This window comes from Bombus fervidus, chromosome 16 (assembly GCF_041682495.2).
Source record: "Bombus fervidus isolate BK054 chromosome 16, iyBomFerv1, whole genome shotgun sequence".
NCBI classification, from domain to species: Eukaryota; Metazoa; Arthropoda; class Insecta; order Hymenoptera; family Apidae; genus Bombus; species Bombus fervidus.
This window is the reverse complement of record NC_091532.1, coordinates 8752047-8772059: the sequence shown is the minus strand read 5'-3', so window position 1 is coordinate 8772059 and position 20013 is coordinate 8752047. Positions and strand designations below refer to the sequence as shown.

Below are 20013 nucleotides of genomic sequence, written 5' to 3'. Positions count from 1 at the left end.
ATTTAGCTGTCTTTTTTGATTTTATCATAACTTGAAGTCGTCGTGGCATTAAATTTATCAAATTGATGAGTATTCTACTTGAAATATTTCTCCATTCTTCTAAAAGAGCTCTCTTTAAGTCATTTCAATTTCAGGTATTCCATATATTTTCAATAATATTTATATTGGGATTGTGGAGATGTTTCTATGTGTTTCCGAACATCATACAAAATCCACTCTCGCGTACTAGTAACATTGTGCTTGTAACGTTATGATCGTTATCTTGCATCAGAACGAATTTGTCTTTTAAACCCATTTTTTCTGCAGTTTGATGCAGATTACTTTTTTAAATATCTATGTACATTTTATCCTGTGAAATGGTAACTGTACAAATACTTACTACGCTTATATTTTTACCATTTACACGATGTTTATTAATATTTTCACAAAAGAAATACATATCGTATTCCTTTTTCTTTTAAAATTATTCTGGAGACTTGGGAGAATATGCATAAATTTTTATTTGTTAAAATTTTGTTGTTTGTAAAAATATGACGCTTTAAAAATTAGCATACCGTTTTTTTGTAAAAAACACATACCGTTGCATTTTGAATATTTCCTATAACGTAAAGTTTATTCTGTTGCATTTAATTGCTGTAAGGATATTAGTATTAACCAAGGTATACACATTTATTAACCACACCCAATATTTCGGTGTGTACACATTATTTGTCAACCAAAGAGGAACACAAATATTTTTAGTAGACAAAGCCATATACAATTCCATTTATTTATATTCTATTTATCCTCCTAAATATAAGATAGAAATAAAATTGGAATGTTGAAATTAAAAATCTATTCTTCCTATTAGTAGCTTTTCTAAATTTGATTCTATTATACGTGAAAATAGTATAAAAGTAAAGAAAAGATATAAACCCCGAAATTTAAGTATAACTGCTGACAACATTTGCTGCTGAATTAGCTTAAACATTGATGAATTATGTGCATATCTTATGACATTAGTGAAAAGAATTATTTTAAAACAGACATGTTAATTGTACAAAATTGTAAAATTACAACAGAACAGTTTTTGCTGGCATAATCCAGCATAGTAATCAGTCATATCATTGTATGTGTGAAATTCCACCATCAACTTCAAACTTCTACTAGTATGCAATAATTTTTTTTTATACACTATTCAAAGTCAGTTTTTTATACGTTTGTGGTACAATAAAGGAATCTCTTTTATAAATTTCCATAAATCAGGTTCTCAAGGTACACTTACATTACTTTTAAACAATGATATACGTAATACTTATGACATGAATTATTTACTTATCATACAAACTCACTTTGCATGCTCTTCTTACTATTTCACATTGTATAGTAATAATTACATTCATTAAAACATACATACCATGTACTCATATACACACATAAGTATATATACGTTAATTTTTCTTGTTCCACAAAGAATTATTCGCAAATTCCTAAACAATATGAGTGTTCTTGAGTAATGAATTCTCAATTATGATTGGTCAGATTTTTAAAAGCATTATATTCCACATATGAATTGTAATATAATTCATGAAGTATAAATATATTAACAAACAAAGATAACATTCGTTTTTTGTGAAACAAGAAAACAAAGTTGTATATTCAATTTTTCGCACTTTTGGAGTTAAAAGTTGAGTATAGAAATTGTGTACTAATCACAGTTTTTGATGTCTTCCTTCTCCAAAAAGCCATAAACAGGCTCTATCAACTATATATGCAAGAACAAAGTCTGCTATTAAAACTTGAACTAAAAGACTTCGAAACTAGAAACAGAAAATATTAAAAAAATTAATATTTATATAAATATGAAAAATATTACATTTTCCTTGAATAAACTTACATCACTTGGGAAATCCACAATTTCAAATAGTGCTGCCAAATCGGGTAAAAATCCACATGCTAATCCCAATATAACAATAGCATTGCCTATAAGACTGTATAGTAAAGATTTATTCTGTAACAAACTCTCCATGTATGGATGACCCTGTATCATAAAAATTATGTTAAATTAAAATAAAATACATAAAGTCTTCATTAATAAATATTTTATTTATCAAAGCACTTCACCCGATAATTAATTGCAAAAGTAGAAATTTGAATTGCCATGGCAATAATATAAACTGTACTGTTTAATAGATTGGGTTCAAACAATTCTTCTTCATCAGTCAAGCTCATATTTAAAGCCGTAGTTCCATTAGATGAATTACTTGGAGCTAGTATTGCTGCTAATTTTTCACTCCTGGTTAAATTGGAACAAAATTAATATTAATTCAAGCATCATTGTACACATAATCTTTTAATCGTTTTACTTACTTTGGAGATAATAAAGTAGCTTCCTTAACCAAATAGACAAGAGAGATAAAATGTACTGCAAACTGAAGGAGTACGGTAGCAATCGTGTATAAGTTAAAAATGTTCGGAAGAGGCCTCTGTTTAGACAATGTTTTTAATGGCTTTGATCTTGATATGAATAAAAAGCAAGTGGCCAGTAGAACACCCTGTAAGGTAGCTTGTACATCACTGAATTTTATTCCACCTACATAAAGAACAGATTGGCTGTATGCAAGCCCTAATGCATTAAGTGCTAAAATTTTGAACATCTGCAAGGTGGTAACCAGGGTGCATCGACCTTGCTTAATAACATGGCATACTATAATAAAACAAATATTAATATAACATTAATATATTATCATATCTTTGAACTGTTATAAATCATATATAACAGAACCTACTGCATTGAATTGATGACATTTTGCTTGTAAAAGGTGCGGCAATTGAAGCATCTCCTAACTTAACTATAACAGATTGTTCTTCGAGTTCTTTTAGTATCTTTTGTATTCTCGTCTTGGTATTAGCAGAAACTCTCGGATTGTTTCTTGGACCATTTGTTACTGCTGAATTTGAGATGGTATATTCGTTCTTTACATTATCTTGCTTTTCAGCAGATACTTTTTCAGGTTGGCTCGATAAAATGGCGACACCTGAATAAATTAAGTAATTAATATGTATGATTTATTTTATATATAAATTTAATAAGCTTTTACTAACCCACTTGAGCATGTTTTAAAGCACCAACATCATTAGTGCCGTCTCCGCACATCAACGTTGTGTATCCTAAATTTTGCAACGAGACAATTATAAATTCTTTTTGTTTTGGTTCACATCTTGCAAAAATTACGATGTGTGGTAACAATTTACGAAGTAGATCTCGTTCGTTATCTTTTAAATATGTTAAACCCTAAAAATTGTATATTATAAATCTAATGTACACTGTATTTTATAGTATGAGTATGTATTTTATATCTTTTTATAACTTACTTCTCCCGTTACACAAAGAGTGTATTCTCGCCAAATTTCATTATTCCGAGAAACATTTTTCATTTCCAAAGGTAAGTTTATTTTTCTATCCACACTTTCCCATATCCACTTTCCATCAGCTGCAGTTAATATAAGCGTAACTGGTTTCTTTGTAAAATGTAATTCGCGACTAACGTGACATGCTGTTAAAGGATTATCACCAGTAATCATAACAACCTGTAAAAGTGACGTGAATTTGCATAATTTATAAATGGAATAATTAGAAATAAAATTAAATTGTTGAAAGAGCTACCGAATGTGAAGCATTCACGATTTCCTTAATAACAGCTTTAGAATCAGGTTTAAGTGGACAACTTATGATTACAAATCCAGCAAAAATGAGATTCTTTTCTAAGTCTTCTCGTGTTAATTCCCTTAAATCTTGCGAAGATAGAGGTCCAGGAAGTTTTCGATATCCTAAAGCTAATACTCTTGCTCCGCGACGCGAAAGTGACAAATACGTTGATTCATAATTATCTGGTATAGATAACAACTGGAAGAAAAAATTAAAATATTTACGATACATTGTGGGTGCAAAAGAAATTACTTGCGATTTACTACGTACCATGTCTTTAATAATTTCAGGAGCACCTTTCACAGTGGTCATGTAATTGATTTCGGATAATCCTGGCATCGTGTATCCTGCTACGACTGACATTCGCTTTAGCGCGGAAGAAAAATGATGTCTTTGTACGATTTTTAAAACGGGTGATTGTCCTTTTCTTGGTATCATAGAATCAGCTTAAATAAATTGAAATTATCACATCGTCAAAGAAAAAAAAAAAAAAAGAAAAAAATAAAGTGTAATAAGAATAAGAATATCAATAAATAGAAGTATACCTTTTGTAAGATTCCATTTAATAGCTTTCAATGTAGCTTTCTCAACGGGATCTCCAACAATTCCGTCGTCTAATTGTACAAGAGAATGGCACGTTGCAAGTACTTGAATACTTTCTATAGGTGCGTCAGAAAGTTGCATAACATCTGGTTTTCCTCTAAAATAATGAACAATATCTTAATATAAGTGTTTACATTTGAAAATATTTTGAAACTTATTTGATTCTTACTTAATCCCCGCTATACCTTCGACGACTAAATTATCACTAGTTAAAGTACCAGTTTTATCAAAGCAACATATTTCAACTTTTCCAGCAAATGGAATTCTAAAAGGTTCAGTACAAAATACACCTATACAGAAATTATATATTATTGTATTAAAAAATATAGAACTGAATATCATCTTTATTCATCTTTATTTTATAAATACCTAGTTTTGATAAGGCCAATAATGAAGTATTAACGGCTAATGATAACTCAATAGGCAATTCTGGAGGAACAACTGATGTGAGAATAAGTGTACATTCCAAGAACAATTTGTATCTATTTCTTGTAGGATCTTCACTTCCTGTAATTAATAAATTATTAGTAGTGTAGAAATACAGCTTTAATATTCTTTTTGATATGTTATATACCTTTAATCCAGACATATGATGCTGCAGCAATCGCAAAAACTAGCAAAAATAGGATAAAACCAAACGTTTCCAAGTTGTTAGCAGTAACACATTTGACTCCAAATAATATTGTTCTCAAAAGTTTTCCTTGCGACGTTGAAAAACCAGTACGTAAAACATAGGCCACGCAGCCATTATCAGTAGCTAAAATTTTTAATATATATGTATAAATACAAAATATATATGATATTAAAATATAATAATTTATTATTTACTGTTTAGATACCTTTAAGGCCACTTTTACTTTTTACTGGAGTATGTTGTACAACTTTCGTGCCCCCAAAAAGTATGTGAAGCTTATCAGCTTCTATATCCAGCTGTCTATTTCCATCAATTTCTTCTATGGGCTCTTTCATTTGAGGAACTGATTCCCCTATTTATTCATAATTGACGAATGTAAAATATATAATGCACTAACCATAAATTAATATTCTTCCTAAGGAGAAAGTTGAGGCTTTCACAGCCTTTTTAAGAAAGAAATTCCTTGACACTGCCTCTACTCAAAAGACTCAAACAGTGTTAAAAGTGATTCTTGCTAATGACTTACCTGTTAACATACTCTCATCAACAACACAAGGTCCTCTTAAAAGTAACATATCACATGGCACTAGATTATCATTTTGAGATCTTGTTATGGATACAATATCACCAGGAACTAGTTGGTCAGTAAACATGGAATGCCACCGTCTGTTCCTGTAGACCTTTGATGAAAGCAATTTTATTGGAAATATTTGGAACATATTTTATTTACTTATGATGTTTACTAACCATTATAGTATATGGCTTGTTTCCCATTTTCCTAATTTCAGCCATATTTCGAAGTTGTTGTTGCACAAGTGTGCACTCAAACATAATAAGCATAACTAATGTAAAGATACTATAATACCAATATTTATCTAAACACCATAATGCTACACAGAATAATTGAAAAACAAAGAATGGTGCAATTGCTCTTTCTTTAAATAGTTCTCTAAATTCTGGTACCACCATATCCAGCCTATATGAAAGTAATGAAAAAAGTACATAAAGCAATTTATGTAATTCTTCAACAATACATATAAAAAAATATATTTACTTATTCTTCCCATATTTTTCTTCTGCTGCTGCAATATCTTTCTCATCCAAGTATCCTCTCCATTCGCAATAATGTTTGATAGAGTGATTAATTGGAAAATGGAGGCCTTCGAAACTTTTTTCATGCGAATTCCAATAGTATTTGGTTTTTTGAAATATGAACCATGGCTCATGTTGTTCAGAATGATGTAGTTTAACAAGCTCTGAACTTCCATTGTTGGGAGTGGGCACTACTTTTGCTATTTTCGCTTTATACGGATCTTTTTCCTGAAAAGATTTCAAATGACCGTATTCGTAAAACCACAAATGCTACATTTTAATAATTTAAAATTTCCCGCCAATCAGCCATATGATTCGTACGATCAGAAGGCCGGTTCGAATGGCTGCCACGTTAACAAAACATATTGAACAACGTAACTTACACGTGCAAATTATTTAATTAGCATATATTGTTCCTTACGGTAAACGATTGTCAACTCACCGAGCTACAATTAAGGAAAGTGTGTATATGCACTGACCACTGGCAACACAAACATATGAAAATTTGTAATACACCGATAGCTGTGATACCCACTAAACCCGCATCATAATATTCGTCAATTCCATATATAAAAATCCAACTATAAATCCACACAGCGTGTAATATCACAGAGGGCAGAACGTAGCCCGTAAATAGCAATTTTCGAGGATTATGAAGGGTAACAGTTTGTACAAGTTCGTCTACTCGCGACGAAGCAATCGCCATGGCTATGATTACGCTATGCCGCTTATGCCGTAACAGGAGCGTATATGATCTTTAGTATCGAGAGGTTCTAGTTCCTTTCACATCAAATTCAATGATACGAACAGAGCAAACTCACACAGCAAAACGTGTACATAGCAACTGACCCGTAGAAAAAGTGGTCGTTTTGCTCAAATTATGTTTACCCCTCTCACCTTTCGCACCTATCCACAGTCCACTATATATGTATATACCAATTTATGATAACAAGACAAAAATGAGTTTTATGCGGATCACTTTCGTGGCATCTTGTGGCCATAATTTGAACTATTCTTCATTCTTCCGATGAGATTACTTTCATACATTACGTATTCAAGCTCTACGAATTAAGATTCATTTGTTATAATTCATTACTCCCACGAAAATCCATTAATCATTGCGTTTGGCATTTGAAACGTTAGATTGTAACTTTGATCTTTGCAGTATATAATATAGATGAGATAGTGGTCTTTGAATTTTGGTGATGGTAATTGAATCTTTTAATCATTTTAAGATGTCGAGATGTTCTTAAGATATTAATTTTAAAATCGTTTAAGTAATTTCTATTACAGTACTGTATTTCAACCATAAGTGAATAAACTCATGGAAATATTATCAAGTTAATATTAAGTTCTTGATGGTATACCTAGATGGCACTATTACATATACGACAAAGCGCGCGTGACAGAATATTTCATTTCAAAACTGGCGCTTCGCTTTCAAATTTAACAAAATTCGGAATATTATCTTTAACTTATAACTGACGATGATATTGCCAAAAAAAGACATAAGAAGACGTTTCGTATAGTATATATGGAAACGACAATAGGATCAAATTGTAAAGAATACTCTTTTTAAAGACATTGCCTTGAAGCAAATACTTTCTTATCATAAATCAATTTTTATCCTTCTTCATTTAGTCATTCAATGTATAAGAAAACGCATTGTTATTAAAGCTATTCTTTAGCTTCGTCATACAAAGAAATCGTGTACAAAACTAGACTCGACTCGCACGTCGTCAATAGAGAAATAAAAGCAAAACTATCAAGAAGTCGACCTTCGTCTCTTTACGCAATTTCATTGATCCCGTTCTAGCGACACGATCTCTGTCAACGTGTAAGGTCGAACGAGGAACACTAGGAAACACGGACACCAGTGAAAGTACGGTAGTGCTTTGGTAATTGGCCGCTAGTCGGGAGCGAATCTACCCAGTTAGCAAGGTAAGATCCATACCAGAACCGTCTCGTAGAATTGAAGTAAAGTAATTAGTAAAATGTTTTATATCTTAACAATGACCCTAAAATTGCAAATTAATAAAATATATGAAAAACGAACAATTGCTCGGTATTTTGCTTATCCTGCTATTTCCAATGTTAAAAAAAGTAAAAATAAAAGAATTAAACGTCCATTTTCGAAACAATCGGAAAGAAAGATATAACGACTGGTTTCTAGCCTAGGTGAGCATGGATATTTCCAAGTGGTGGGGATACGGAGGGCGAGTTAGCAAGGCAAAACCTCGGTCAGTTAGCAAAGTGCAACTATATCCCACCCATGGTTGCTCGATCGGAACTCGTGCACGCGTGCAAGAGGAAGGGGTACGAGCGCGAGTATGGGTATCGGTACACCGAGTTACCCACGTTGCTAGGTAAGATCGCCGCGCGTAAAATCGCTCAGGACAAACCCCGACGGAATCTGGACCTAACGCCACGGAATACATATATACGAGTGACAGTGGCGGTGACTAAGGTATCGACAGTCACACTCGTCCTCCACAGTTCGACCATCGTCATACAGTGGTGCTTGTATCGCAGTTACACGCGACTTAAATAGGATATCAAATTTTCGTATACGGAACGAAGGAACATTTCACTTGCTTCGATAAGCTTCTAATCGCGTTTCAGTGATTCATCTTCGTCCTGTAACTCAGTTGAGTAAATTTCATGTTTAAGAAGTTGTTCTCTGCGGAAGATTAATCACTCGCGCGGCGAGACGTATTTTTTCGCGGCCAACGATACTTGTCAACGCTCGCACCACGCATGACTCGATGATTGCACATCGGCGTTTCCGCGATCCGTCTAACTTGCGAAGCGCATCCGCGGTTACCGGCACGTGTTTCACTGAACGGATAATCGTTTATCGTGTCGTAGTAATCCCGTTCCGCGAGGCTCGCGTAATGTCATAATTATGTGATTTGACTTCTGATTGAATATCAGCCCTCGCGAAAGGACTCGCGGTGTGGTTCAGATTGGTAAAAAGAAGAAAAAAGAGAAAAAGAAAAGAAAGTGGTGATACAATTGTTCGAACGTGGTGAAGTGTTTTTGAATTGAATCTGTTACGGTGGCCATCATCGCTATTCTAACACCTTCGAAAATGAAATTGATCTTCTCCTTATTAACAATCGTAAGTACAAACATGACTTTATTATTTTTGTTATTAGAAAGAGTTAGATAGAGTTTCGCAAGTTTCTATGTCCGTGGTAATTCTAAATTACATATGTGATAATTGTTGATTTTAGCCGTGTTTAATCAAGTATGCCTTATATTAACATGTAATCTAAATAAAAAATACAAACAGGATACTTGTGCGATATCGTTCGCTTGTTTATTCCAGTCGGTTCAGCGGATGCAGTGATGTAGAACAATCGAGTTCTAAACACACGAGCGTGTGTGCATGTGTCTCACGGTCGAGGCGGAACTTTTACTGTACGTGGTTTAAAGTCAACGTGGTTAGAAACGATAAGGATAACGGGTAACTTTCTAGCCTGCCCGTGAATGAAACAGTTCCGATATAAAGAATCGCCTTAAACCTCATTTCGCTACAATACAAAATTTATCACGTATGAGACGTGTTTGAAAAGTAATTACTAAACATGGAAAGTTCATGTATATAATTTAATACGTTTAAAAACTAAAAATAAATTCTCTGTGCTGTAAGAATGTTTAATGTAAAAATCTCGGATTTCAAAAGTCGTCGTTACGCGTTTTTATTGATCGATCGAGGATGAAAGTAATTTCGAATCGAATATTTTACAAGTGAATACGCATTTTACGATCGCACACGTGACCACTCTGTGTCAGACATAGTAGCTAGCTGGGATCCGTAGAACGAGTTAGTTTCTTACACCGTGAAAGCCACGAGTGAAATGTAAAACTCAAGCCTGACGTGTATCGTAATATCTGGCGTAAGATTCTCTACGTTTTGTAAGATTGCGTCAGTTGCCGCTGAATTCAAGCTTTTTGTAATACCGGATGCACACTTCGGTGAAAATAAAGGAACGATTAAGTATATGTGTAAATGATCATAAAACGGCTATAATTGTGTAAACGCCTTATCATAGTATCACAGTATACAGGATGATTCACTTTTGTTGATCGAAATTAAAATTACTTTCAATGTATGATTCTTGATTACGAGAAAATTTCAATATCTTAACCTTATCGAAACTGTATGGATACTGTAATTTTATTACGATAATAATGTTTCAAACAGTAAGTACCATTTTCATTTATAACCTATAACTTAACTCACTTCTTTTTTTCGTAGGGTTGCACATGTACGATATTCAAAAATTGCTTTTCTTCTTCTTATAAGACATTTGTGTCCCAATTGTATTATCGTAGAAACGAAAGTTGCTTCGCGGTATTATGAACTTTTAGGGTGATTCGGGGATAGATAATAGTGACACCAACCGTGCCATGCGATGAGTCAATTGCAAGTGGCATAAGAAAGCTCTTAAATAACGTTCTATTGTGTTGGCAACTAAGTGATTGCGGATTTTATCATTAGGTGGTAATGACAAACTAACTAACAGATATAGTGTTATAAGTTCCATGTTGGAGTATCATTATACATAAAGCCAATTATTAATATTTATTTTCTATAAAAAATTATGGACATGCATCCGATACTGAAAATGCAGAAAATCTGGAGAATAAACCGATAATCATTCTCTGAAACGTTTATTTTCAATTCTTTCTCATTTTGTTAGGTGGTAATGACAAAATCCGTAATCATTTAGTTGCCAACCCAATACTAGAATATTACATCAAGTTTAAATGCGTTCACTGATTGAAGCAAATAATTCGGATAACCTTAAAGTTTCCGGCTGCGGTTCTACACCAATGAAAGCAAGCTCGCGAATAAGAACTCGATCTTTCTTTTTTTCCTTTAAGCAAACATGATAAATTATTTGAAGTCTGCACAATTGCGAGCGCTAATGAGATAGATCGTTAATAATATTTCCTATTTCCTTTTTTTAGTTTTAATAAAAGCTAGGAGAGCGTAGATTTAATATTCCTTATATAGCGCCGCGAGCCAATGGAACCATTTCAGAGAAGCATGATTCACCGGGGTTCCGCAATAACCGAGTAGAAGATTTCTCCTAATAATCTTTATAGAAATTTTATACAAATAACGTTCTAGTTACGTTAGTATCTCGACGATCTTGTTTCATCAGTGGAAACGTTATTCTCATTAAATGGATGATATTGCAAATATTTTAACCACTATCGTTCTTCCCGCCGTATCTAAATCAAATCTGTAGCAGAATCTAAATTAAGATTTTATGTATTTTGTAACATATTCGCGGACGCATTTTCATTCGTTCATATGGAATATCGAATAAATATTTCTATGAATTGTACAATAAAGATGCTCTTCTAACTCATGACAGGCGATGTATTTGTTACAATGAAAGAAGGTAAGCATTTCGTACGCTCCAGCTAGTTGCACTTAATCGCTGTTTTAATTGTTTCATCAAGGCCCTTTGAACGTTATTCTCGATTTGGTTTCAGGCATCCTTGGTGAACGCTCATGGCGAGCCTTGCCTCGAGTACGGATGTCCAGGCCGACCACAATACGAACCTTTTGTACCCGCACCTCCGGGGCACACACCAAATTGCGCAAAGCCAGGACAAACGTTCTGTGAAAGTCTCGATCATTATCCTCGGTAAGAAGACGATTTCGTTTAATAAAAGAGGAAGTCTCAATTGCTAGATACGAGTTCTCTATACGCAGGAAAACGTGATTTATATCCTAAGAAGCTTTCGATGAATGTTGAATACTTATTAGATATTAACCCTGCAAAGAGTGTTGTTTGAGAAAACTAACAGATATAGTGTTAGAAGTTTCATATTGAAGTATCATTATACATAAAGCCAATTATTAATATTTATTTTCTATAAAAAATTATGGACATGTATCCGATACTGAAAATACAGAAGATCTGGAGAATAAACCGATAATCATTCTCTGAAACGTTCATTTTCAATTCTTTCTCATTTTATTATACCGTTCGAAGGTTAAACGCCAAGGTTGAAGCCAATTATTAATATTTGTTTTCTATAAAAGAAATTATGGACATGTATCCGATACTGAAAATACAGAAAATCTGGAGAATAAACCGATAATCATTCTTTGAAACGTTCATTTTCAATTCTTTCTCATTTTATTATACCGTTCGAAGGTTAAACGCTTACCTATTTCACCGTTACTTTCAAACTACGGTAAATTTAAGGAATGGGATAATCATTCATGCTCTTCTTTCGTTAGTTGTTGAATAATTATTAAAGACTGAGAGATCACGGTGATCATCATTTGAAAAGATTCTATCAAAGACTATGTACCTGTTGAATATAAATTACATCATCTGTAGGCATATGTGCATACATGTATCTTAAAAGAGGTGTTTTTAAAAAGATAATGATCAAGATGTACGGACATTCATCTTAAAACAGGGTTTTCTAAGAAATTAAAAAGAAACACAACTATTGAAAATTATTTCGCGTTAAAAATAATTCTTGAAGTGTATGTATCGGACAACCTTCTTTCAGATGATAAAGACATTCTTTCGCTCGTGAGCAATAGATTTCGAAAATGATGAACAAATGACAGATGCCGGATGGGTTTTTGCAAGACTCGCGAAAAAAAGCTGTCGTTGTAGTGTGCTACTTACGCGTACACCATGTTCGTGATATACCGCATGGCAGATCTATGATGTCAGGCCTATAATCGTATTTGCATGATAATGCTGCCTCTTAACAGTTGCGCGAGTATTACACATTATCATTCCAAGGTATTGGTCATTTGTCGTTTATTCTCAGTCAATTAATCGCGCGGAACGATCGAAAAAATTAGATCATTCGTGACGCAGGAGCAGCGAGACTCGCTAAGAAGCTCGTCCGATTCCTTGAGTTTGCAACAAGTCCTTGTGTGATGTATAATGAAGAGTCTCAATATGAATCAAAGTAACTGCAAAAATTAGATGACTTGATACCTATACTTGACGACTGTTTGATAAGAAACTCGATAAGAAACACGATAAGAAACTTGTGTGTCTTTCAAATCTCAGTTACTTAATTATATTTTTCTAGTTGTTTTTTACGATCTTAGTTTTTTCCTTTCTTTTTTTCCCTCTTTTTTTGAGAATAAGTCTGAGGATACAAATAATTGGAAAAATAACGTGGACAACGGCGAATAAAATAACGAAGGACGCTGTGATACGCGAAACGGATTTCTAGGACAGCTAGTTTTTTCCGCAAATGTACATGAAATTGTTAGACTTTGAAATCATGTAAGGTAGTATCGGGTGCCGAAAGAAAGAATTTCGAGGATGGATTGAGCTGTTTCCTGGAATTTCCAAAAGTCTCGCGTCTGCGGAATTTGTAAAAATATGGTTCACCGTCTCGTTATTAATATTCCCGGCGTGTCGGGCGTTACCGTTCCCGCATACGAATCAGCTGATCGTGCGTGGCGAGACGAATTTCAGGAAGGGAAAGTTCCAGGATAGTGAACTTGCTTAAAATTACCCCGACGATATCCTGGAGATCGTCGCGTTCTTGCGTCATCTGACTTCTATTCTGCTCGTGTTCCATCGTAAACAGTTTAGTCGATATAGGAAGTGTGGCGAAGAAGAGCTTCGCTAAAGAAGTATAGAAGACTTACTACAATAATCGATAGGATTATTTTATATCTTGTATCTTCGTTAAATGTGTCAACTACCAGTATCTTTCTATTTACCATCGTTTATATCATTTCTTTCAATTATTTCTGTTTTTAAATGCCTCGTTAGTAGATGAAAACGTTATTGGTAAACGAGGAAGAACGCGATTGCAAAAGCTAACTAGAAAAGTAACTAAACAGGTAGAACAACAGAAAGCAGCATCGTATTATATACAATTCATTCGTTCATATCATTTTCACGATCTTTCCTCTTTTTTGCGCCGGAGCCAGATCGATTCGAAAGCGACAAACGATTACGTAAAAACTGACGTCTTTCCGATACGTTTTATTTCCCGATCAGCGTAGCGTGACCGTGGCCTTGACGCGGTCATGCCCTGCTAGATAATTATCGGAACCGTTACGGATCGAATTGATACTAGGAGCGATTCAAAGTTCCACCTATGCGTTGTGAGGTTGTCCGTGGAACGTAACAGATTTATCGTCGAGAACGATCGTTGCTAGTCATCGTTATGGATTTCCATACAGTGCTGTGGATACTATGTTCGTCACGATGCTTCCATTTCCGTGCTACTGCTTCTGTTCGTCCTGTTAGAAATTAATTTATCGTACACCGAGAACATCGATCGACAATGAACGATTAGAGAATCTATTTTTCCTATGGCGATAGAAATGTCAAATAACTGTCATAGAATAACGAAAATGCGCGTCGATCGCATTGACAAGTGTTAACCAGCTTGAATAAATCGAAGATGCTTGTTACGACGTGAAAGGAATCCCATACGCTTCAGACTTGTTTCAGCACACATGCAAAATACGTATTCAACGAACAACGGTTACTTTGAATACTTTCTATTGAAACTACATTGTGTAATTTACAGAATTTCTATAGATATTAGGTAATTGTTAAATTAGAAAGTCCTGTGTTTCTTAAACGACTTCAATGTATGTGTTACACGAATATTAAAAAGGTTCTTCGTTTCTTGTAATTGATATCGTAATTACTATACAATTTTTCGTCTTCATCGTTTCATTCATCGTCTTTGATCGATACCGCTTCTAGATAACGCGATCGTGTCAATACAAGCACGATACACTCATAAATCTGGATAAATGAACGCGATCAATTACAGCAAATTGGTATTTACGTGCGCTCACTAGAGATTACGGAAGATTTAAGGAAACGATGATTGCTAGTGTTTATCGTTGATGAACGAGTTCTCGACGGCGCGGCGCGACGGCGGCGTGCCGCTGCAATTGTGTGCAGACGCGTGGTAATGCGGCCTGCATAACAGGAAATGTTAATACCTCGCATTGTCCGCTATTTCCCGCCAATTCTCGCGGATTTTCATCCAATTCAGTTTTTCCCGCAAGACGTTTATCGATTCAAGAACTTCTCTCCTATCTGCTGCAATGAAAAAAGTTTCTTCGTATCTTTTATAAAAAAAAAAGTTCAGATATACATACACATCTTTAAATTTTTTAAACAATTTTTAGAATATTATGAAAGACGAACGACTTTGTTACTCGATGCAATATGATTGAGGAGAATACAGTATCAAATAACAGAAAGCTAAAAATATAATATATATAGAAGATATAAAAAAACATAATACAAAAGACAAAAATAAAAAACTATGAATATAAAAAAAAAACAAAAAATCGTTACATTTCTTTACCATCTCCCCTGTCAAACGACAATTCGAAGAAGACGGATGGACGACATGGAAGAAACATACGAAACTACGTTGGTCAAATACAACGATGGTATCGAGATTGTAAGTTAAAACGTTGTGTTGGGATTCGAGGTCAATCCCTGTCTCCCGATTTCCGTCGTCCATTGACGAATTACACACGTTCGAAAGTTGGCCGGGCTCGTGGAAGCACCACGACACTGATCGAGATGCAGCCCGCGAGAAAACAGCTTTTAGGCGTGGACCATGAATTAAACATCGGGACATATCTTCTAGCTGGTGTCTTTCACCGGTAGAGAAAGTTCCAAGATTCGCGGGCCTTCGACCACGCACGAAATTCATGCGCGTGTTTGCATGGACACTTCGCGCGGCATTATGGGTCACTGGACTTTTTCAATTCGTTTATATTTTACATATCTTGTGACGTGATAATGATTTAAGTACATATCGAAATCTTTCCTTTTCTCCCGTTTCTTCTCTGCAATTGAATACTTTAAAATTTACCAACGAAGAGTAACTTATTTTAAAAACCGTGAAATATCGAATTGTGTATATCGTTTGCTTTCATTCCTCTCTTTCCTTTTTCTTCTTCTTCTTTTTTTTTTTTTTTTGTCTTTTATAGACTTTTGAAAGTTTCGAGAGACGTTAATGTATGTAATCTTTTTCTGAGGTTTCTCTTTGAAAAATAGAAATTAAAATTTTACACCTTTTTTTTTTTTAAGAAGAATGAGAATGCTATGGTAGAGGAAGATATGAAGGAATATAATTATCCAATTTCCTAATTTTGCTCGAAAACAGTTGCGAGATATAGGAGGAACGACCACAGGTCGTGGAACCCGGCTTCCGCGAATTCATGAATAATCCATGAGATAGATAACCAATTTTTTATTCATTTCTGAAACGATTCTATTAAAAGTTAGGTCAAGAAATCATACGCGACACTTATTACCGCGACACGGGTCAAAGATCATTTCGAAGATGCAATTGAAAACCTACGCTTTTGCATTCTTCCTTTTTTATTAATACTTTGTCTTTCTTTGATTTCTATTGCAGACAGTTAATTAAATTTCTTGTGGACAAATGCAGCTTCGACTTCAGTTCTGCATTAAAGGACGAGTCCAAAGAGGATTTCAGTGATTACAGGTATATACCTCTGTATTCATTATATCCACTTATAGATCACAAATTACCCAAGCTTTTTGTAATAACGTACATTGCGTTATCCTTAAAAAAAGAATACAGGTTACCCTAGGTTTTTCATGTCAAGAAAAAGATACTATAATAACATAAATCGTCCATAAAAAGTGTATAACGCAATTTTATAATGTATCCATTGAGACGAAAGAAAATCAATAAGAAATTCGTAATGAGATAAGTTAAAGTTAAAACGTAAATTAAAATGTAATAATTATAATGCTAATAATAATACATATAATAACTAATTATAATATGATATATAATTATAAAATTAAACTAAATATCACCACTGTTCCTAAACTATATTAAACGAGGAATGGACCAAGGACAGAGTGCTTCTGTTCAAGGTCGGTACCGGATTACTCCGAGGGATATGATTATCAGGCGCACGGGGAGGGTCAGTTTCACTCGTTACCATTCTTGCCACCGCCTCAGTATCCCGTTCGAGGGCAGCCGCCGCTCATTTACGGGACCCCGACGAACGACACTCAGCAGAATGGGTAATTTCGATGCTAATTTTGCGCCTACCAAATTGTCAACTAAATTGTCCGTTTTCCGTTGGACGAGTAACTCGTGCTGTTGTTTATAGCTACAGGTACACGACACCAGCCCAAGGGAATCCGTTTTTACGCGAAGAACCGGCGCCTGCCAAGTTTCATCCTACAGAGCAAAGAGTCTCGCCGGATCGTTCTTTTTACGCTCAGCCACAGACTTTGAACTTTGGACAGGGTCAAGCATGGTGGTCAAACAGGTGATCATGCTTAATATTGAATTTTTAATATTGAATTTGATTGTGATGATACTGATCAAATTGTAGTGCTGTAAATTTTGATATAAATTTATACTGGTATACTTTTTGTAAATTTTGTTACAATTGTATATATATATATTTATATTTATTCAGATACGCTAGAAGCAGTAAAATTGCACCACGTACGTCCTACGAAAATCCGTTATTGAAATATAGTAAATTGAGTAAGACGCGTAACAAGAGGCAGTCCAATCTCGATGCAATTCCACTTTGCCCAACGGAGACACAATATATCACTCCGAGAGCGGCTCTGAACAACCAAGGAAACTGGATGTACGTGGTGAATCTTCAAGAGAACGACCGGAAATATTCGCAGGTAGTGAAGAGTGAGAAATGCACGTGAGTAGATTTATTTATAATTTTGTTAGCTACGTCAATTCGAATCCGAAAATTTAAATGCCTGATGATATATGAAAATTTAAATTGGAATTGAAAAGCAGACAATAGTATATTTCATTGCGATTCAATAAAATTCTAAGATAATTCAAATTATATTTCAACTTTCCTTAGGATGGATGTTTGCAACGGTATCTGTTCCGTTCCTGCGGGATACACCAGTAGATGTCAGCAACAGTATGTCCAAAAGCGATTAGTGGCATTGGAAGGAAGTGGAAACCAGTTGTACACCGACGTTTTCTGGTTCCCCCATGGCTGCGCCTGTGAAATTATAGCAAACTATTGAAAACACGAATGATTCACGAAGTCTGAAGAAATTTCACTTGTGGACAAACTGAAATTGTATATTCTTGTCAGCAAAAAATGTAGTATTACGAAAGTCTTCGTGATGAATTTTTGAGACAAATTATTTTGTCATATTTTGGTATTGAAAAGCAAAAGAATATTAGACCGCTATGATAGCCAATGGATGAAAAAATGAAGAAAGAACTTCTCGAAGTGCGTGATTTATGGATTCGTACGTGTATAAATAATTGAATAATCAAGGATTTCGAAGGAGAATTCTTAAAGGAGATCGAAGGAGCTTCGGTTTACATAAAAAGGAAAATGAACTTAAAATATTAATTCTACGTATTAATTAGTTACACGACCTTTATATTTTCTACATTTTTAATTTTATTTCAGTCGTTTCACTTGAGATAATGTTAATACGAGTAATTTAGTAGCACTTAAGTAGTTCGGATATTTATAGATCTTCACGAGTTATCTTTTGCGAATTTTTCTGTAGTTGGTAATATAGATGAACACGTGCATACATAAATTAATCGATACTCATCGCGATTTTATAATAAGGGGGAATAAATCTTAGGAATTAATTAAAACATATAAAAACGGTGGGAGAATAAAAAGAACGTTTCTACGTTATAATGAAACGGGATAATACTTTGATTCGTCGACAGGTGTCGCTACTTGTCTCGAAATTCAAATTGTTACTCGAAGCGCCTGAAGTACAAACTTCGCGAAGTCGTACCTGTTACGCGCTATTAATTCGCCTTTACTTTGTATCGCCATCATCGATAATTAATGCAGTCTCTGCTATATCTCGTACGGCAAAATCACTTGACTTATTCATCAGTTCATAAGCCATCGATCGTCGCTTGAAACAAACTCCTGGAAACTGGTCTTAAAGTGCAGCACGCGTTGCTACTTCAAGGCCAACATTCTCGACATTTACACATAATACGACATTCTCGCAGATATTTAGAAAAAGTCGGTAAGAGAAAAAAGAATATTTCTATCGTTAAATTTCCCAAGATCCTTTTCTATGAAGATAATCACGTTCGTGGTCGATCGAGGAACGACAATTCTCGCTTCTGCTTCGATAGAGACGAAGCGAAATCCGATCCGAACTTCCAATTTACACACGATAAACATCGTTGGACTCGCGCGGAAAGCGATTCATGGCCGATCGTAACAGTTTATCAAGGACAGAGGGCGATATAGGTTAAGCCGCGTGGATCGTTGTGAAACGCGGATGCGACCTCGCAGCCATGAAATAAAAGTATCTTGACTCGCGTCAACCGCGATAAAAAGGACTAAAAGGAGAAGGACAGGGGCGGCGGGCGATGTCGGGGGTGGAAATGGCGCTTGAGTGGCAGGGAGCGGGGAAATAACTGCCAGGAGGTCAGACACGCGCAGGATGCGCGGAATTTTCTCGCTGCGAGGCCACGCACACCCTTCGTTCTACGCGGCTTTTTTACGATCGTTCGACTTTTCAACCCTCCGCGGTGCCACGGTTCCGTTCCTTCGATTTCCGCATCGTGGTCCTACCAAGGCCGGAAAATTTCTCTTAATTCCAAGATTACGAGTTTCATTTCATGTGAAAGAAAATTTCGATCAGGAAGAACAGAAATAAAGGTTTGACGAAGAGTTTTAGCAAATCACTCGAGAGTAATTGATTAATAAAAATAAGAATTGATTCATTTGCCAAACGTAAAAAATTGTATGTTGCATCGAGTATCGATGAGTGACACACGCGGTTGAAGTATTTTTCAGGATACACGCGTCTCGCGCTTACCGTCCGTTTCGCCGAATCATAATAGCGATTGTGGAAAAATCGAAGAGTCATAGTCGAAATTAAGAAATACTTCAACCCAGTGCAAGGCAAAATGAAAAATTCTTTCGTTCGATTTATATAGAAAATATTCATCTACGTTACGC

The 20013-nt window shown here is 34.9% G+C and overlaps 2 protein-coding genes across 3 annotated transcripts; one reads left to right on the top strand and one right to left on the bottom strand.

Moving 5' to 3' along the window:
* Nucleotides 1-580: 580 nt before the first annotated feature.
* LOC139995682 (endoplasmic reticulum transmembrane helix translocase) lies at nt 581-6979 on the bottom strand. The gene is made up of 18 exons (XM_072019371.1): nt 6460-6979; nt 5980-6245; nt 5673-5901; nt 5452-5605; nt 5131-5277; nt 4866-5048; nt 4661-4798; nt 4461-4581; nt 4234-4388; nt 3959-4134; nt 3647-3886; nt 3355-3570; nt 3085-3274; nt 2769-3017; nt 2350-2686; nt 2104-2275; nt 1877-2020; nt 581-1799 (listed from the first exon to the last, which is right to left on the bottom strand). Exons 1-18 carry the CDS (start codon nt 6721-6723, stop codon nt 1692-1694), a joined length of 3489 nt encoding a protein of 1162 aa, XP_071875472.1. The 5' UTR covers nt 6724-6979; the 3' UTR covers nt 581-1691.
* A 1414-nt stretch (nt 6980-8393) lies between these two features.
* On the top strand, nt 8394-18417 carry Spz5 (spatzle 5 Toll-1 receptor). 2 transcript variants are annotated; one of them, XM_072019374.1, is made up of 7 exons: nt 8394-9138; nt 11532-11686; nt 16443-16532; nt 16934-17086; nt 17176-17337; nt 17491-17736; nt 17908-18417. In XM_072019374.1, the coding sequence occupies exons 1-7, from the start codon at nt 9109-9111 to the stop codon at nt 18077-18079; spliced, it is 1008 nt and encodes a 335-aa protein (XP_071875475.1). In that variant the 5' UTR covers nt 8394-9108; the 3' UTR covers nt 18080-18417. The 2 variants fall into 2 exon arrangements, with proteins under 2 accessions (XP_071875475.1, XP_071875476.1); XM_072019375.1 differs by lacking the exon at nt 8394-9138 and adding an exon at nt 9412-10226.
* The last annotated feature ends 1596 nt before the right edge of the window (nt 18418-20013 follow it).